The 18,347-nt window shown below is 49.5% G+C and overlaps 1 protein-coding gene and 1 long non-coding RNA gene across 2 annotated transcripts; one reads left to right on the top strand and one right to left on the bottom strand.

Annotated features, from left to right (window-relative positions):
- Positions 1–10,996: 10,996 nt before the first annotated feature.
- On the bottom strand, positions 10,997–17,124 carry LOC135292396 (patched domain-containing protein 3). Its single transcript, XM_064406635.1, has 4 exons — positions 16,245–17,124; positions 15,864–15,985; positions 14,757–14,902; positions 10,997–12,773 (listed from the first exon to the last, which is right to left on the bottom strand). The coding sequence occupies exons 1-4, from the start codon at positions 16,974–16,976 to the stop codon at positions 11,200–11,202; spliced, it is 2,574 nt and encodes an 857-aa protein (XP_064262705.1). The 5' UTR covers positions 16,977–17,124; the 3' UTR covers positions 10,997–11,199.
- Positions 11,255–14,762, top strand: LOC135292492 (uncharacterized). Its single transcript, XR_010354786.1, has 3 exons — positions 11,255–11,730; positions 12,737–13,911; positions 14,471–14,762. It is a non-coding gene; the product is annotated as an uncharacterized LOC135292492 (long non-coding RNA).
- Positions 17,125–18,347: the final 1,223 nt, after the last annotated feature.

Here is an 18,347-nt window from a genome sequence, read left to right as displayed (position 1 = left end):
GTGAGTATGTGGGAGAAACAGCTCTGCAGACACCAAGGTCAGTGAAGGAGAAGTAGCAGGGTTTGAGTGAGATTCTTCTCAGCCTGAGGAGGGAGGAGCGGCAGAGGCAACCTGTGATGGACTGACCGCAACCCCAGTTCCTGTCCCGCCCCCACCCTGCTCTTACCGCTTGAGGGGGAGGAGGTAGAGAAAAGTGGAAGTGAAGGTGAAAACAGGAAAGAAGAGGGGTAGAGGAAGAGGTGGTGTTAAAATTTGGTTTTATTTGTGATTTGATAGGGAACTAAACTAATTTTATCGACTCAAAACTGTTTTTGCCCATGATGGTAAGTGGTGAGTGATCTCTCTTCCTGCCTTCATCTCAACCCACAGGCCTTTTCCTGTGTTTTCTCTTTCCTGTCCAGCTAAGGATAGAGTGGCTTTGGTGGGCTCCTGCTGTCCAGCCAGGGTCAACATAACACAACCATGAAAGCAGCTTCCAGAAATCAGTCAGAGAGGTGTTCCTTTAAGGATGAACAGCCTCCTGCTGTTGAAAACAGGGCAGAGCTAAGTGCTTAGATACACTGTTTGCATTTTAAATACCTCTAAAGTGGTCACAAGCAGGGTGCCACATAAAAATAAGAAATTAAAACTTGGACATAATTCTGAATTTTCTGTATTCCTGAGGCTGGCATGCCAAAATTCTACCAGCAAGCTTAACACAAAGAAAATGCAAAGTTCCAGTGAAAGTTGTGGCTGCTCCTTCTGACTGCTTCTTACTCTGTGATGACCTGAGTCAGCTGAATGTCAGAAGAGTTTTCTAAATATTAATCCTTTAAACTGGCTGTGAAGACAGAGCAATCAAGCCATCCCTAACTTTCTGGTCTATTGATCTGCTTGGCAACTTTGGCTAGAAGTAAGGAGGCCTATTTTTGCTTCTAAAAGATAGCCAAACAAAACAATGAGAGGTAAGAGTACATGTTTTAAATAGGCTGCTCTCTACTTCCCTCAGAAGTAAATTTCCCTTTTTCCAAACCCATCACTCACACATATTTATTAAGAGGCCTTCCTCTGGCATTGGTCAACATGAGAGCATCATCTGCTCCTTCCACAGCATCATCAGTGCATAAATGTCTGCAACATTTGCCATTAGAGCACTAGTATGGACCGTGAAACGTTTAATGGGAGAAGTGGGGACTCTAGTGCATTTGTTTGTGTTTAGTGCCCTGCTGGAAACTTAATGCTGCTAGCTGTAATTCTGAGATTCAGCATGGAGTTTTGACTTGGAGTTCAGGACCAGATTTCTTCTAAGATTAATAGTAGTTTTCAGTCTTTCACTACTCTTTCAAAAACTGTTGTGGAGGTAACAGAAGGATCCTGCCCTGTATACTGAGTCTCATTAAATGGGCCAGAAGTTACAGGAAACAGAGGCAGACTCTGTCCCACTTGCTTAGTCAGAAGAAACCCTCCACAGCAGCAGATTTGGACTGAATGGTTTAATAAGTTCTACACCAATTTTTCCAGAATTACATCAGTTACCGTCATTCACTTTATTTCCAATGGGTCATTCATGATATTGGCAACAAATTATGAATTCACTTTTACCTTTTGTCCCTACAGCTTAGAAGGCTACTTGTCTTATATTCTTAGCTCTTATTCAGTGAAAGCTCCTCAGGATGAACAGAATGGAATTTATGGGTTTACAGTTTTAGGACTGAGCTGCTTAAACCTGAGTTGCCTTTTCACTTTGTCTTAAATCGAGCTGTGATTCTCTCTAGAGAATTCTTGCCCTGTCATACCATAGCATGGCATCTCCCAGCGTGGTTACTCAGGAGGTCCATGCAAGTTCAATAACATACAGCACATCCTTTGCAAACTGCAGGCAACAGAAGCTACACACAAACTTTTTAAGGGTACCAGATGTTCAACCTTAGCTAGAAAACAGGACACCAAAAAAGGTTTTGAATAGAAAATGGGAGTCAGCTTGGGGTGAGTCTTCCCCAAGGTTTTTTTTGTGCTGCATTAGGAACCAAAGCACAATTTGTCTCCTGAAGACTTATGAGTTATTGCAGTCTGAGACAGTTCTGATCTCTTGTAATTTTGCTGTAAAACATCCAGATTTGAGCCTCTTGGGTAAAGACTGTCTTCCAGCTCAGTGCTGGGATGAATTACAGCACCAAGGCAAACAGGTGGAAAATGCAGTCAGGTGGAAGTTACTCTTCCCCATTGTGAACATGTCCTGACAAACATGTAATCTAGTCCATTAAGCTGGCACAGTGGTCAGTGTTTATAATAACTTTAATACATTCAGAAGCCACAAAAAATATTTAACAACATTAATGTTGGGGCGCGTTGGTTTGCTCCCCGCACCCCCGAGTTTTATACATGGTCTAGCCCTGGGGCACTCCCTCTTATTCCCTGTTAATCACCCTGTCTGTCATCCCTTTCCCCTCCCTGTTTAGCAATGTATCCACCTGAACCCCTCCCTGGACCCCCATCCATCACTCGGAGGCCAAGTCCCATTTTCTAGAATATTCCAGCCAGGCCATCGGGTGATTGGCTCAGGGGCCAGAGACACTCCCCACTTCCCCTCTCATTGGTTAATTTAGTTGTCAGTTCAAGGTTTGTTACACCCCCCGGAATCCCTGATTGGTTGTTGGCTGCCCTTCAAAAGGCGCTGACAGGCGCAGTTCTTGGTCTTTGGCTTGTGTCTTCCCTGGAATAAACCGGACTGTGACACAGCTGGAGTCCGTCTCGTTCCTTCCTGCGGATTGCAGTCTCTGTTCCTCACCTGGAAATCCTCGTCATTATAAGGCTGCAAAGCCTTAGGTGCTCTCCCAACCTCGCGTGGGCATAGGAGTGCGCCCCAGTGCTGCCGGTGACGCTGGCCACAGCCAGCCGGGTTTTCCTTTGAGGCCAGCCGCCGCTGCAGTTTGGCGCCCAACGTGCGGCAGCCGGGAACATCGCCGGAACCCACGGACGAGGTTTCCAGATCCCAGGACACGCTCCGCTGGATTTGGACTTATACCTCACTGGCCGTCAAGCTACCTCTGGGTGAGCAGACCCCGTTTTAGTGGGTGGCGCTCCCCGAGGATTGGGATCGGCAGCTCCTCGCACCCCAGGAGTCGGTCCCGCCGCAGGATCCACCCTCCTCGGACCCTTTCCCGGATTCACCACCGAGTGTGAGTTTTCGCCCTTCTTTCACCCCCGTCTTCTTAAATTTCTGTTGCCCTTTTGTTGACGGTTTCGTCCGTCCTCCTTGTCAAATCCTGCAGGTCATTTTCGTCCAGCGACGGGGTTCGGTTGGTGGTCCCCTTTCTTTGCTCCTTTTTCCCTCCGAGGTTGGGCGGTTTGGGTTGTGGTTGTAACATCTTAAGATGGGTGCCAAGGTCTCCACAACCCAGAAGAGACTTATTCTTAAAGTTCAAGGGATTCTTGTCGTTGGGGGGTTTGAAAATGTTAGTAAAAAGGAAATAAAAAATTTAGTTGCTTGGCTGCTCTCCCAGTTCCCTGCCACCACCCCCGAACAGATTGTTAATTACGTGTTTTGGTCCCATGTTTGTTTGAAAGCAGAAAGTATGTGCCGTTCGGGGGATTCTAGGATGCTAAAGGTCACATTTTTGTGCTCTCAAATTCGGGACCTCTTGAGAGCTCAGAAGGAATTGGAACAGCAGCCAGCCACAAGTTGTTCAGTCCCAAGTTCGTACGGTTCTCCCTACCCTACCCCTCATTCCTTATCCTCTACCCCTAAGTCCGGGATTCTAAAGAGGGCAGCCCGCGACAGCACCGCGCAGGGTTTATACCATCTCCCTGGCTCTCTTCAGAATGCCCAATCCCCCCGCCGGAGGAGTCCTGGCCAGACTCCTCGGGATTTATCCAACCCTCCCTTTTCCCCGGTTCGCGTTCTCCGCGGTTCAAAACGTTCGGTTCGGTTCTGTCCTCCCCCTTCTCCTTCACCCTCTGAGGATTCACTGGCGCAAGATGGCGCCGGTGAATCACAAAATGGCGGAGGCCGCATGGCTTTTCCCGCCAAAACTTCTTCTTCCCACAATCCTTTTCTCTCTCCCCACAATCCCTTCAATCAATCTGACCCCTCCTCTTTTATGTCATCCCCTCTCCCTTCCGCTCCGCCCTTGTCTCCTCCCATTGCTCCTCCCTCCGCGACTCCTCCTCCTCGACCAGCTCCTCCCAGATACCACGCCTCCAAGGCGAGGACAATACCACCAGTCCCCGCCCCCGTCCTTGGTTCCTCCTCTTCCTCCCCCAGTTCCGGTTCCCACGGTACCCCTTCCGATTCCCACGGTCCATCAAGCACCGGGAGGGGGGCTGGGAGTCGGGACCCAGAGCCGCCGCCTACGCTCTCTGCGGCCCCAGTTGTCTACCATCCGGGGGCGGAGGGGAGGACCCAGGCCCAGTGGACCCCTTTCCCAAACTCCACAATTAAAGAACTATGCAAGGCCCAAAAAGATTACACTCGAGACAGCGAATTTTTTCGGGGAATCTTGAAGGCCACGCTCACTGATGCTGTAGTTATCCCTGCCGATCTGCGGCGAATTTTCTCATGTCTTTTGAATCCCACTGAGTTTGTAGTTTGGGAATCTAAATGGAAGAGAGAAATTTCTAAGTCTCTACCATCGTTGTGGGACAATCAAGGCACCGCCGTAGATTCGGAAGGGGGAATCTTAACAACAGATCACCTCAGTGGAGTGGGGGCTTGGGCCGACGGGAATTATCAAGCCTGGTACATTCCTTCGGAGGCATTGAAAGCTACCACATTGGCGGCGCAGAAAGCGTTTTTTAGTTTAAGATCTCCTACTGCTCCTTTAATACCTTATTCTAAAATCGTGCAATCAGATAATGAACCTTTTTTATTGTTTGTTGAGCGTCTGCGCAAAGCAATTGACATGCAGGTCAGAGACGAGGCGACCCGGGATGGAATTCTAGCCGAGCTAGCGGCGGCGAATGCCAACTCCGCGTGTAAGGCTGCCATTCTCAGCCTTCCCCTCGAGCCGCCGCCAGAGCTTTCCCAGATGATTGAGGTATGCGAGAGGAAGGTGGCCGTTCTCCCGGAGGAGCCTAATCAGTGTTCCCGAGCGCCTGCACGTCGTGTCGCCGCCGCTGGACCTGGGGAGGTTCAAGTCGCTGTTGCCCCTGTTCACCCTCGTACGCCGCGTCCCGTCCGCAGACCACCGCCCGGCACGGACGCGCCGTGTCATCTGTGTCATCAACCTGGACATTGGATGCCTGATTGCCCCTTGAGGCGAGAGTTTATCAGCTTTAGGAATCATCAGAGGCCTCAGGGAGCCAATCAGCAGCCAAAAAACTAACTTGTGAGCGCGCCTCCTCCCCGCGCCATGAAATAAATAGGGCAGGCGTTTCTCCATCTTGCAGGGGGGGAGGGAGAGAAGAAGCTTTCCACCAGGCTTCCCAGCAAAACCTGCTTGTTTCACAACACTCATCGGACTTGACACATGATGCATCAATTGATATGTCACCATTTTTAACACGCCCAGTCTTGACAACTTTCTCAAATTTCTCACCATACAGGCTGCAGTTGACGGACTCCCTTTACATCAAGGACTCCGATTTTAGAGACGTCTCGGTCTGCCCGAACGTGCCAGGTACCTGGTGGCGGATCAAGAGTAAGTACGTTGTCGTCGGAGACACAAAACACACGCCAGAGCACATCACAATCTTGCCTGGTCTTCTGTCATCTGATTTACATCAATTTTCCGTTGCACTCTACTGCACGCGCCCTCCCATCTTCCTACCAAAAGGGCAGGTGATAGCACAAGCGATCCCTGTTCCTGAGTTAGACCTTTTTAACACTTCAGACACTTTGACACCTGTTGTGGCCTGGTCCCAGGTTTTATCCAGGGACAAGCCGAGACTCACATGTCACTTGCAGAAAGAGGGAGATTTTACCACATTGAATGGGCTTTTAGATACTGGGGCAGACGTGACGATCATTCCCGCAAAGGAATGGCCGTCACAGTGGGAATTGCAGGACGTGGCTGGAAGGATCCAGGGTGTTGGAGGGGTGCAATTGGCCAAGCAATCGAAGGGCATTGTGCAAATTATGGGGCCCGACGGGCAATTGGCATCGATCCGCCCGTTTGTTTTAGACTACGCGGAACCCCTGTGGGGAAGAGACCTCCTTGCCCAGTGGGGAGCCAAAATTGATCTTCCATCGGCTCCCCAGGTTTTTCGGGCAGCGGCCACTGAAGAGCGCCCTACTCAAAAGTTAAATTGGAAAACGGATGTTCCTGTTTGGGTAGAGCAGTGGCCGCTTTCCAACAAAAAATTGAAGGCGCTCCAGGAGCTCGTGGAGGAACAGCTGCAAAAGGGACACCTGGTTGAGACCACGTCACCATGGAACTCACCGGTGTTCGTCATTAAAAAACCTAATAAGGAGAAATGGCGGCTCCTCCACGACCTTCGACAAATTAATAATGTCATCGAGGATATGGGGTCTCTTCAACCAGGGATGCCGTCCCCTGCAATGCTCCCTCAAAATTACCATCTGGCCATCATTGACATCAAAGATTGCTTTTTTCAAATTCCCTTGCACCCGGACGATGCCCCACGTTTTGCCTTCTCGGTTCCCACCATAAACCGGGAAGCCCCAAGGAAGAGATACCACTGGCGAGTTCTCCCACAAGGGATGAAAAATAGTCCTGTCATCTGCCAGTGGTACGTCTCTTCCTTGCTGTCCCCAGTACGTGCAGTGGCGACGGAGGCGATCATCCATCATTATATGGATGACATTTTAGTCTGTGCTCCGACCGAGGACGTGCTTACCCATGCGCTTGACCTGACAATCAATTCATTGGTTGCTGCAGGGTTTGAGCTGCAACAAGAAAAAATTCAACGGATGCCGCCCTGGAAGTACCTGGGCCTTGAAATTGGCAGACGCACGATTGTGCCCCAAAAAATCTCAATTCGGCCTCACATTCGGACTCTGTCTGATGTTCAGCAGCTGTGTGGAGCTTTGAATTGGGTGAGACCTTGGCTGGGCATCTCCACTGAAGACCTGGCCCCCCTTTTCAATTTATTGAAAGGGGGAGAGGAGCTAAGTTCTCCAAGGACCCTCACCCCAGAGGCACGAGCTGCACTGGAAAAAATTCAGACGTCCATTTCTGAGCGCCAGGCTCATCGTTGCATCCCAGAATTACCATTCAAATTTATCGTGTTAGGAAAGTTACCACATCTCCATGGGGTGATTTTCCAATGGGACAAATCATTCAGGAAGGACCAGGGACCTAAGGATCCCCTCTTAATCATAGAGTGGGTATTCCTTAGCCATCACCGGTCCAAAAGAATGACACGGCCACAAGAGCTGGTGGCAGAACTGATCCGCAAGGCTCGCCTTCGGATCAGGGAGCTGGCAGGTGTGGACTTCGAATGCATTCACATTCCCATTCAGTTAAGTTCAGGTCATCTGACGAAAGCAATGTTGGAACACCTGTTGCAGGAAAATGAGTCACTGCAATTCGCACTAGATAGTTACTCCGGTCAAATTTCTATTCATCGTCCGGCACACAAAATTTTCAATCCGGAAGTTCAATTTCATCTTTCTCTAAAATCTGTTCAGAGCCGAACCCCTTTGAAGGCTTTGACCGTGTTCACTGACGCGTCTGGAGCATCCCACAAGTCAGTGATGACTTGGCGGGATCCTCGAACTCAGCGGTGGGAGGCTGATGTTAAAGAGGTCAAGGGATCACCTCAAATAGCTGAGTTGGACGCTGTCGTCCGAGCCTTCGAGAAGTTCTCTGAACCCTTTAATTTGGTTACTGATTCAGCGTATGTAGCCGGAGTGGTATCCCGTGCAGAAAATGCGGTCCTGCAGGAGGTTTCCAACAACACGCTATTCATCTTGCTCTCAAAGCTTATTAGATTAGTCTCCCACCGAGAGCAACCTTACTATGTGATGCATGTCAGGTCCCACACCGATCTGCCAGGGTTCATCATGGAGGGAAACAGGAGGGCCGATGCCCTTGCTGCTCCTGCCCAGGTGACCCCGCTCCCGGACGTGTTCCAGCAGGCTAAGATCAGCCACCAGTTGTTCCATCAAAATGCTCCTGGTCTTGTTCGTCAGTTTAAGATCACGCGAGAACAGGCCAAGGCAATCGTGGCCACATGTCCCCAGTGCCAAATGTACCAACTCCCATCCATCTCCGTAGGCACTAACCCCCGTGGATTGTTCAGTTGCGAAATGTGGCAGATGGATGTAACGCATGTCACGGAGTTTGGACGGCTCTCATTCGTTCATGTCTCCGTTGATACCTTTTCCAATGCAGTTTATGCCTCTGCCCACACAGGGGAGAAGGCCAATGATGTTAAGAAACACCTGCTATTGGCTTTCTCCGTACTGGGCATCCCAAAGTGTATAAAAACAGATAACGGCCCTGCGTACAAGTCCAGGGAGTTGCGAAGCTTCCTGCAGCAATGGGGAATTGAACACAAAACTGGCATCCCCCATTCCCCGACAGGCCAAGCCATGGTGGAAAGGACCCATCAGAGCCTAAAAAGGGTTTTGAGTCAACAACATTCGGCGATGAAGATGGATCCTCCACAGATCCGCCTTGCCAGGGCACTTTATACCATCAATTTTTTGAATTGCTCATTTAACAACTTAAATCCACCGATAGTAAGGCACTTTGGACAGAACGAGACGATGCAACTGCGAGCCAGACCGCCTGTTATGGTGAGAGATCCTGAGACCTGGAAAACGGACGGCCCATTTGATTTAGTAACCTGGGGGAGGGGATACGCATGCGTCTCCACCCCTTCAGGCTTGAAATGGGTGCCATCCAAATGGGTTCGGCCGTTTGTCCCAAAGAGAACTCCAGCGGTGAGTGTTGCACGACAGGTGGAGGAGGCATGCTGGCGGAGAAAATGGAAGCCTTTTATTAATGATCTTGATCTTCTCCCAGAGCTAGACCTTCCCCTTTAATTATATTTCTTAATCCTTTTGTATGTTTTATTGCAGAGCTCATACCATGACCACCCGAGCAAAATCCATCCTGCCGCTCGTTAACATCGCAACCATTGTCGTTTTGTGTGCCGTGCTGCCGTCATCTCAACCATGGGTTGTTCCCCAACCCAAAAATAACGTCTGGAGAACCCTCGCCGGCGCCCTCGGCCAAGACAGCATCTGCCTGACCACCGCAACTGCAGCAGACCCCTTGTCCACCTGCCTTGTGGGGATTCCAACTCCTCCAGATGAGTTGCCCGCCTCCCTTCATACCTCTTTTGAACCCTTATTTAACAATAAAATCAATCGCCCCTCCAATCTCTACCCTAATATCGCCTGGAGGAAGTTTTCCAATCGTTTAAATCAATCAAAATCCGAACCACCTGAGTTTACGTTGCTCGGTTCTTCCACAGCCCATTTTTGTTTTCAGTTTTCCCCATTCCCGGGTCAGGATAATAAATCATATACACCAATCATATCATCAAATCATACCGCCGGGAATTGGTGCTCTTCCCTGTTCCAAATTACCATCCCCATCACCTCCAATGATAAACCCAAGTCCCTTCCCAGTGGTTTGTTTTTGATTTGTGGAAACCGAGCTTGGCAAGGCATCCCCTCTCGCCTTCTCGGAGGTCCGTGCACCATTGGCCGGTTGACGCTGTTTACACCCAGCAAAAGTCAAATTACTGATTGGCAGAAAATAAGGGTCGCAGCAAATTCCAATCGGACAAAGAGAGATTTAGCTAATTTGGATAACACTTGCGACGAAGAAATTGTGCATTGGGGTAAACCAGAGGAGGTAGCATGGATCACCTTCCTTCCCTGGGTGGCCGTTGCTCAAGCTCTAGGTGAATTAGGCCACCTGGAGTGCTGGGTTGCTAAGCAAGCCAATCTTACATCAACCGCGCTCAGTGACCTCTTAGCAGACGAGGAGATAACAAGGCAGGCAACGTTACAAAACCGAGCAGCAATAGATTTTCTATTGCTGCTCCACGACCATCGTTGTGACGAGTTCGAGGGGCTCTGTTGCATGAATTTGTCATCCAAGGCCGAGGACGTCCGGATCTCGATTGATAAAATGAAAGAAATGATAAATCAAATAAAAGAGGATTCTTCAGATTGGTTGGGGAACATGTTCGCAGGATGGGGGTTGTCGGGATGGGTTTCATCTGTCCTGAAGACCGTTGTCTTAATTTTGCTTGTTATATTGTTGATTTTGGTTGCTGTATCTATTATCTGGAAGGTTTTGAAAAGACTTTTGTTAAAGTTAACGTCCCCGGTAGAAGTCAACCGAGTGGCAGCGGAGGAAGAATGGAGGTTTGGAAAAGAGGACTTTGAATCTGCACAGATGATCGATCACCCTGATGTGGACAGCTACTCGGAGGACAGTTTTTAAGCTATTATAGTTCTTTTTCTCGTTTTTCTTTTAAAACAAAAAAGGGGGAGATGTTGGGGCGCGTTGGTTTGCTCCCCGCACCCCCGAGTTTTATACATGGTCTAGCCCTGGGGCACTCCCTCTTATTCCCTGTTAATCACCCTGTCTGTCATCCCTTTCCCCTCCCTGTTTAGCAATGTATCCACCTGAACCCCTCCCTGGACCCCCATCCATCACTCGGAGGCCAAGTCCCATTTTCTAGAATATTCCAGCCAGGCCATCGGGTGATTGGCTCAGGGGCCAGAGACACTCCCCACTTCCCCTCTCATTGGTTAATTTAGTTGTCAGTTCAAGGTTTGTTACACCCCCCGGAATCCCTGATTGGTTGTTGGCTGCCCTTCAAAAGGCGCTGACAGGCGCAGTTCTTGGTCTTTGGCTTGTGTCTTCCCTGGAATAAACCGGACTGTGACACAGCTGGAGTCCGTCTCGTTCCTTCCTGCGGATTGCAGTCTCTGTTCCTCACCTGGAAATCCTCGTCATTATAAGGCTGCAAAGCCTTAGGTGCTCTCCCAACCTCGCGTGGGCATAGGAGTGCGCCCCAGTGCTGCCGGTGACGCTGGCCACAGCCAGCCGGGTTTTCCTTTGAGGCCAGCCGCCGCTGCACATTAACACGACACAAAAATGAGAAATGCAAATGCAATCTCTAAGTTTTAATTTATTTTTCTTGCCTGGCTTTTCTGAAACCTTTGCTTCCCTGTTGTTTATTGTCTTTCATTTTCTTAATGTCTTATATTCCCTGACAGTCATTACAATTGAATCTACATATAATAAATATAAATTAGAACACATTAAACTTAGTCACAAACAACCTTTATAATTTCTCAAGCTCAAGTTTTTTAGATTTGGTATTGGGTGATCTGCCAAAGTTTCCAAAAAATGTTAAAAACACTGGAATAAAAACAAGACCATGAAGAGCCCCAAACAAAATAACAAGGAACATGATCTTGAAGAATGTCCTAAAGATGTAGGTGTTCGCTGCAGCCAGGACAACTACACCCAATATCGTAGAAACTGCACCTTGCAGAACTGGGTAACCTAGCAGGGACAGAGCTTCAATTGCCCTTTTATTGGCTGACGACTCTCCACTCGTAACAAAGGCATAGGAAATGTGAGCAGAGAAATCTACTGAAAACCCAATGCAAATGACCAGGTTGATCATGGATATGGAATCAAGGTTGACGTTCCAGAAGGTCATGAAACCAGCAACGCCAACGATAACAGAGGCTATAGCAAAGGTCACCCACAAGCAGCACAGCGGGTTGGGAATGAGCAGAAGGGAGACAACGAGCATGGCCCCGGCAGCAACGACAACGTTCTGAACAGTGTTCTGCACTATCACCAGGTACTGGTCGTAGTAGATGAAGGCTGGGTGATACACCTTCAGTGGAATGCTGCACTGCTTGGCTGCCTCTCTTAACTGGTTGAGGAGATTCTTCTCATCCACGGCTGATGTCACGTTCACTGTCTGGATGAAGAAACGTGAAGCCTCTATTTCATCCTGAGTCTTGTTTATGTCCCACCCAAAACTGGGAACAATTCTGAACAGTATAGTTAAGTTATTTAAGAAGTCAGTCTTACTGTTTATGTTTATCAAACTCCTTTTGGCAAGTACTGTGTATACTCTCAGCCATGACTCGGAGAGATTCTTATCTACATAGGAAATGTTCTCTAAGTTTTGTGTGCAGCTCTCAATGCCAAGACGCACCGACTCATTCCAGTAATCTACACTCTCAGTAATGACAACCATGACCCTGGGTCCATATGTGGAGAAGTATTTGTCATCATCATCATAGTATGGAATAACATAGGAGGCATCATTTGCCAGATTTCGGAGATCGATGCCTTCCCTGATCTGAGTACACCCATAAACACTGCCACCCAAATATGCTCCATAGAGCAACACCACGAGCACCTTGATCCATTTATTTGTAACAAAAGGGCCATAATACTGTTTAAAGAATACGCTCATTGGATGCTCCCCTTCTGGCTGAGATGGCTGCCTAGAACAGCTGCCGATACAGCAGGCGTTGTACAAGCAGGAGTTCTCAGCCTGTTCTACATCCACACGCATACAAGTCAGCCAGTGTCGGTTCCCTTGCTCCCTTTTGTGATTTAATACCAGAACTGCCCCAAAGAAGGTCATGGTGTATACATAGCAGAAGACAAAAGCTGTCCCTGTATAGAGGCAAAAAGACCTCACGGACGGAAAAGCAGTCCAGGTGCCAATGAAGAAGGCCAAAACATCTGTCAGAGTGGTGATGGTTACAGAAAGTGCTGCTTCTGCATAAGTCTCAGCCAGCAGGGATTTAACACTGGATTTCTCTTTTTTCCTTGAACTTTGTTCCCAGGAAGCAATCATGATGAACATGTCATCAACGCCAACCCCTGCAAGAGGAGAGACTGTTAACGCTGCACTGCAAATGGCAGCTTCCACCAACACTAACGAAACTACAACATTAATCACATTTCATTCTGCATAAAATCTGAAAAAGGAAGTTGGGCTTCTAACACTGCTCAAGTGCTGATGAAAGTTACAAGAGAATCTGGAAAACAGATCCTTTGTGTGTGGCTGAATTCATTACCTTTTAGCACCTCCTGGTGACCTGATGAGTTGTTGATCCCTCAGCGACTCTGCTGAAGGACTGAGCACACCCTACTGCATCTCTGATAAGTGTCTTGTAGTTGATGTCCGTGTGTCCCCTGATGCAGATGACACAGATTTCAAAGCACCACATATTCTGATGCTCTACTAATCTTACCACTGAAATCATCCCCCATTACCTCTGGAATCTCTTCTTCAGCACTGCAGCAACTTGGACCAATAATGTCTTGTTCTGCCTTCAGAAGGCAGGAAGAGCAGTTGCTACCACATGGGACAAGAGTGATATTCCAGTTTTCCAGTGGCTTACTTTTTTAATGCTCTTTGCCCTCCACTTCTCTCCAGTTTATCTTCCAGCACTTATTCATGATTTATTATTAATTTCTGTTCACCTTTATACTAATGTGCTCACACATATTACCTGACAGGTCCCTGGGAAAACCTGCCAGGAAGACTGGATCCTGGGTTTGGGTTTTTGCTAAGATGCCAGAGTAAGTGAGCTGAAGTTCAAAAATGAAGAGCCAATGGGCTTCTCTCACCTCTGCTAACTCTCAAGATTATTATCTCACACCTTTCAGTATTTTGCCATGTTGTCAAGGGCTCTTCTATTCACTGAAAATTAACACACAGAAGGAAAGCAAGGCTGCGCAAATGGCAGAGTGAGATTTAGCCAAGCACAGAAGAAGAGAGGAAAGTATTACCTGCTACCTGAAAAGGCAGTTGCCAGTAAACATGCAAAGATGAATTAGGCAGCACATCAAAAGGTACTAAAGGATGGCAGTGAGCCAGTCTGCTCCAGAAAGCAAGCAGCCTTCAAACAAATCCTCTGATGTACTGAGAATTTGTTTGCTTTAATGCAAGGAAGACAGAAGTCTGCGTGTTATTGCTGAAGATCTGAAGTGACTGGCTTAAGCCCTTTCCCAGGTATACAAAAGGGGCTTCTTGATAGTCAGAGCCACTGCAATTGATGAGCAAGCAAAAGTAAATTAAAATGCATTAGAATTATGCATGAAACAAAGAAACAATGCCTGCCCAAAGGAGCATTGCATTGGGCATCTTAGGATGATGCACAGCCTTTGTCAACCTGGGAGCTCCATGTGCCTTCCTCAGCATGTGACCAAGCCCAAGAAAACATCAGAAGAATATATGATATAGGAGACCAGTTAGGATTTTAAAAGCAGTAATTTGTTTGCAGCAACATTATGTAGTTGGAAACATTATCTAATTGCAGCAACACTATCAATATTTGGAAAGTTCAGCACTGGCTGTTAAGCAGCCTGTGTAACAAGGATGCAATGATACCAACTTCCTTGGGTTTTTGGGGGGAGCTGCTTGCTCAAATGGTGCATCACTTCAGTTGTGCAGCCAACTGAGACTGGTTCATACATAGATGTTATATTGCAGAGAATGAATCATCCTGGCTACACTTCCAGGGACACTAGAACCATGCCACAAGTGCTAACTGTTCCACTCTCATTTACAGTCTTCCTGCTGTAGCAGTGGATCTAGATCAGACCTTGTCTTCTGGGGAAAGCTGCCCTTGCACCAGAACCCATCTCCAGTCCCACTGTGGCACACTGAGCTGAGCTGAGGGGTTTGCCCATCTGCAGGTGCTCTGAGAGGGCTGCACCTCTGGGTATCTCCTACACTCACTTCAGGACAAAGTGTTGTATCATCTGACATTCATATCATAAAAGACTGACACCATCAGGTTGTTTTAACTTCACTCTGGTCTTTGTATCTGAATACAATTCACTTTTTCTACTTACCCAGAATCAGGAATGGTGCATTTGCTACAGTGACCACAAATGGTACTCCACAGAAGAGCATCAATCCAAAGCTGCTTAATACAGCTAAGCCAGAAGAAAGCACTCCACAGCTTGCAAGCCAGATATTGTTTCTTATACAGCTCAGTCTGAAAATATTTCAAGGAATATCTGTTATGTGTCAAATATTTCACCAAGGTGTTTGGCATGAAAAGTACATACCAGTGATACCCTCTCTCAGAATAACTCCCAATGAAAGCTGCTAGGAGAGTTCCCAGGTGTCAGCATTACACAAAATTAATTTTTCTGGGAGGTATTATACACACTATTAGCACTGCCCAACTATATTCAGAAGAGTAAGGATGTGTACTGATCTTGGCATCAATAACTAGAGATGGCAAAATAAGGACACTTAAGCTCTACCAATGCAGTGAGACTTTGGGTGATACTAAAAATTTGTGAGTTTCTAGAAGGTCTTTGATTTTACACGAGTTCTCGCTGTAGCATATCAGTGGAAGCACCTTTCAGGCACTACGTGCCATGTAAAGAAACTTTCTCAGCAGGCAGGTTGGCTACCAGCCTTTTGCCAAGATGCCCGGGAGGGCTGCCTCAAGCATCTCACAAGAAATGCTCTAATAGGTATGATGCTTGATGCAAGCACTAAACCAGCCCACTCACCCTACAAGTCTAATTTGTGGAAGTACAGGACACAGACACTGCTGTACAGCTGTTGAGTGTGCAAGAGTTCACTTTTCATCAACACTAAGAAAGGGCAGGTTAAGTTCTCTGTGGCCAGCAGTTAAGGCTCTGACTACTAACAGGCGAAACAACTAAGGCTGTACCCAGATTTGCAGGAATCTTTGAAGCTACTGCTCATCCACCTGAACCTTAACAAAGTACTGAACACTTGTTCAAGTTTTCATCTACCATCTAAGCAGCTGGGAGATACACAGACAATAAAAGGCAAAGAAATACATTTTGCCTATAAAATGTCACAGAAATTCTGCAGCTTCAAGAATGCCTTCACTTGACAAGAGCAGAAACCGGCTGACGGAGGTAAAGAAAAGCAGAGATCACTGCTCATTGAGCCATGGCTTAGAGATATTTTACCTTAAGCAAGAGATGACTGCAAAGCTTATTGTTAAGAAATATGTCACGGAGAAGAGTGGGATCACACTCTTGGTATTTCCTTCAAACTCCTGTTGTCTGGACAGTGAGGTAAAGTAAGTCACCTGCCATTAAAACAAGAAGAAACGTTGAAGCACTTCTCTTGGCCTTTCTGCACAAGCACAAGCAAGGCCAAGCACCCAGTTGGCAGAGGAGCATTGGCCTGGCCCTCACAGCCCACCTGCCTTCTCCCTCCATCGTCCCTTTCCCTTTCCCTTTCCCTTTCCCTTTCCCTTTCCCTTTCCCTTTCCCTTTCCGCAACGGCGCTGCCCGCACATTTCGGGCTCGGCGGCTCCGCACGGCCGTACCCGGCCCCTGCGTTACCTGAACGGAGCCGAGGCGCAGCTCCGCCACTTTGGAAGTGATGCTCTGCAGGAAGCTCTCCAGCCACTGCCGGCTGTCCTGCGCCTCGGGGCCGTCCTCCCGCAGGTAATAGACCAGCTTCAGGGCCCTCGCCCTGAGCACCCGCCCGCCGTCCGTCTCCACGCCGCCCAGCGCGGCGCCCAGGAAGACGCTGCCGTTGACGGGGAAGCGGAGGCTCCCCGGGGCGGGCGGTCCCGCATCGCCCCGCCGCGACAGCAGCGGGTTGGGGCTGGCACAGACGCCGGCGGTGCGGGCGCAGAGCCGCTCGTACTCGGCGTCGTGCACGGCGGCGTTCAGCCGCAGCACCTCTGCCCACGCCGCCGGCTCCAGGACCGAGGTCCCGTTCGTCGCCACAGCGATGAGGGCGGCGTAGGCGCCCTCGGTGGGCAGCCGCGGGGCGGAGAAGCGCTCCGAGTCGTCGGTGGGGAAGTGCCGCCGCACGAAGTCGCGCTCGGCCTTGGCGGGCCCCCACGTCGGCGTGAACTGCCCCTCGATGTCGTTCGCCTGCCGCCGCGGTAGGAAGAGGAAGCCGGCGCCCAGCCCGCCCGACAGCAGCAGCGGCACCAGCACGAAGGGCCAGGGGCAGGCGGCCACGGCGCTCGCCAGCCCTTCGAAGAGCCGGCGCAGCGGCCGCTCCACGCAGTTGGTGTTGCGGCAGGAGCAGCGCTCCGCGGGGTCCCGCGGCCCCGCCATGGGCGAGGCGGGCACGGGCTGCCGGCAGCAGCTGCGTCCCACGCCGGGGCCCGACGGTGCGGTGTGTGCCGGTGCCGGAGCAGAGGAGAGAGCAGAGAAAGAGGGAGGGGAGTTCAGAGCCGCCCTCTGCCCGGCAGAACCTCGGACCGCGTTTTTCAGCGGGCGGAACCGCCCCCGCCGTGACTCAGCGGGGCTTCCGCCGCCTGCCTGGGACTGACAGTGGGAGCCGGGCGGGCAGCCCAGGCTCCCCCCGCCGCGCACCGCCCCAGGTTCGTGTCCTCCCTGCCCTCCGTGTCCACCCTGCCCTCCTTGTCCCCACCCTGCCCTCCGTGTCCCCCCCTGCCCTCCGTTTCCCCCTGCCCTCCGTGTCTCCCCTGGCTCTGGCTCCGCGGGTTCCAGCCCGTTTGCGGCGCCCGCCGCGCTGAGCCGCTGCCCAGCCCAGCTTTGGCTCCGTGATGACCCCGTCGCTTCCCGGCACGGCCCCGTGCTTTCCTTTCAGCCTCTAGACGTCATCGGCTTTTTTAGTGTTTTCCCCGAAGCTGCTACTTCACTACTATGCATTATTTTTCCATCTAAGAGCAAAACACAGACAAGTGGTGGTGTGTATTTCTCAGTGTACTGGTTTGGAAAACGGGAAAGTGACAGCAGAAGAAATAAAAGACTTTGAAACAAGGGTTAGCCATTCCAATTGGCAAGTCACAAGAATATCCTAGTGATATGCCAGAGCTTTATGCAGTAGCAATGATAGAAAGAATCTTTCCAAGTCCAAAAACTGTCCTGCAGCCTGGTGTTCTTGACACTGGTGACAGTGATTTGAGTGGTTTCAGGCTGAGAAGAACATTTAAGCTCAGATGTGACAGTGCTAGAGAGGTGTCCAGATAATATGTCACAGACAGGCACTTCTCCTTGCCTTTGAGGGAAGCAACTCTGTCCTCTCCTGCCAGTACTTGCAGAAAAGTTATAGGTATTTCTTCTCTCCCATCTAGGGAAGAGAGGCTTGGCACCTGTGAGTATAAAAGAGCCAGCCAGGCTCGGAGCAAGGTTGTATATCTCCTGCATCTAGGGCAGGTTGGATCCTGGTGATTCCTTTGGCAGTAGCTACCCAGTCAGGGTACCCACTGGGCACAGGCCGGTGCCTTTAGGTAAACTCTGAGGCTGGGAATCTGCCTTACAGCATGGAAAGACAGTTGCACCAACTCTCAGTTCAGAGTGGTGTTCAGGCAGGTAGTGCATGCCAGTCTTCTCCCAGAATCTGAATGCTTGTCCTTGTTCCCTGGCCTATTCATTCACTTTATATTAGGTTCTAATAAGAAAAAAAAATTCTCCTTGGGGCAGGGCCAGGAACTGGTCATAGGACTTCCAGTAAATCAA

This window comes from Passer domesticus, chromosome 1 (assembly GCF_036417665.1).
Source record: "Passer domesticus isolate bPasDom1 chromosome 1, bPasDom1.hap1, whole genome shotgun sequence".
Lineage (NCBI taxonomy): Eukaryota > Metazoa > Chordata > Aves > Passeriformes > Passeridae > Passer > Passer domesticus.
The sequence above is the reverse complement of the archived record's forward strand: the minus strand, read 5'-3'. Positions and strand labels throughout refer to the sequence as shown.

Coding starts and splice junctions, on each gene's coding strand:
- LOC135292396 (XM_064406635.1), bottom strand. CDS start 16,976: ATGGCGGGGCCGCGGGACCCCGCGGAGCGCTGCTCCTGCCGCAACACC. Junction 15,986..16,244: donor TGCGCCTCGGCTCCGTTCAG/GTAACGCAGGGG, acceptor TTTTAATGGCAG/GTGACTTACTTTACCTCACT. Junction 12,774..14,756: donor TGCACCATTCCTGATTCTGG/GTAAGTAGAAAA, acceptor CTCCTCTTGCAG/GGGTTGGCGTTGATGACATG.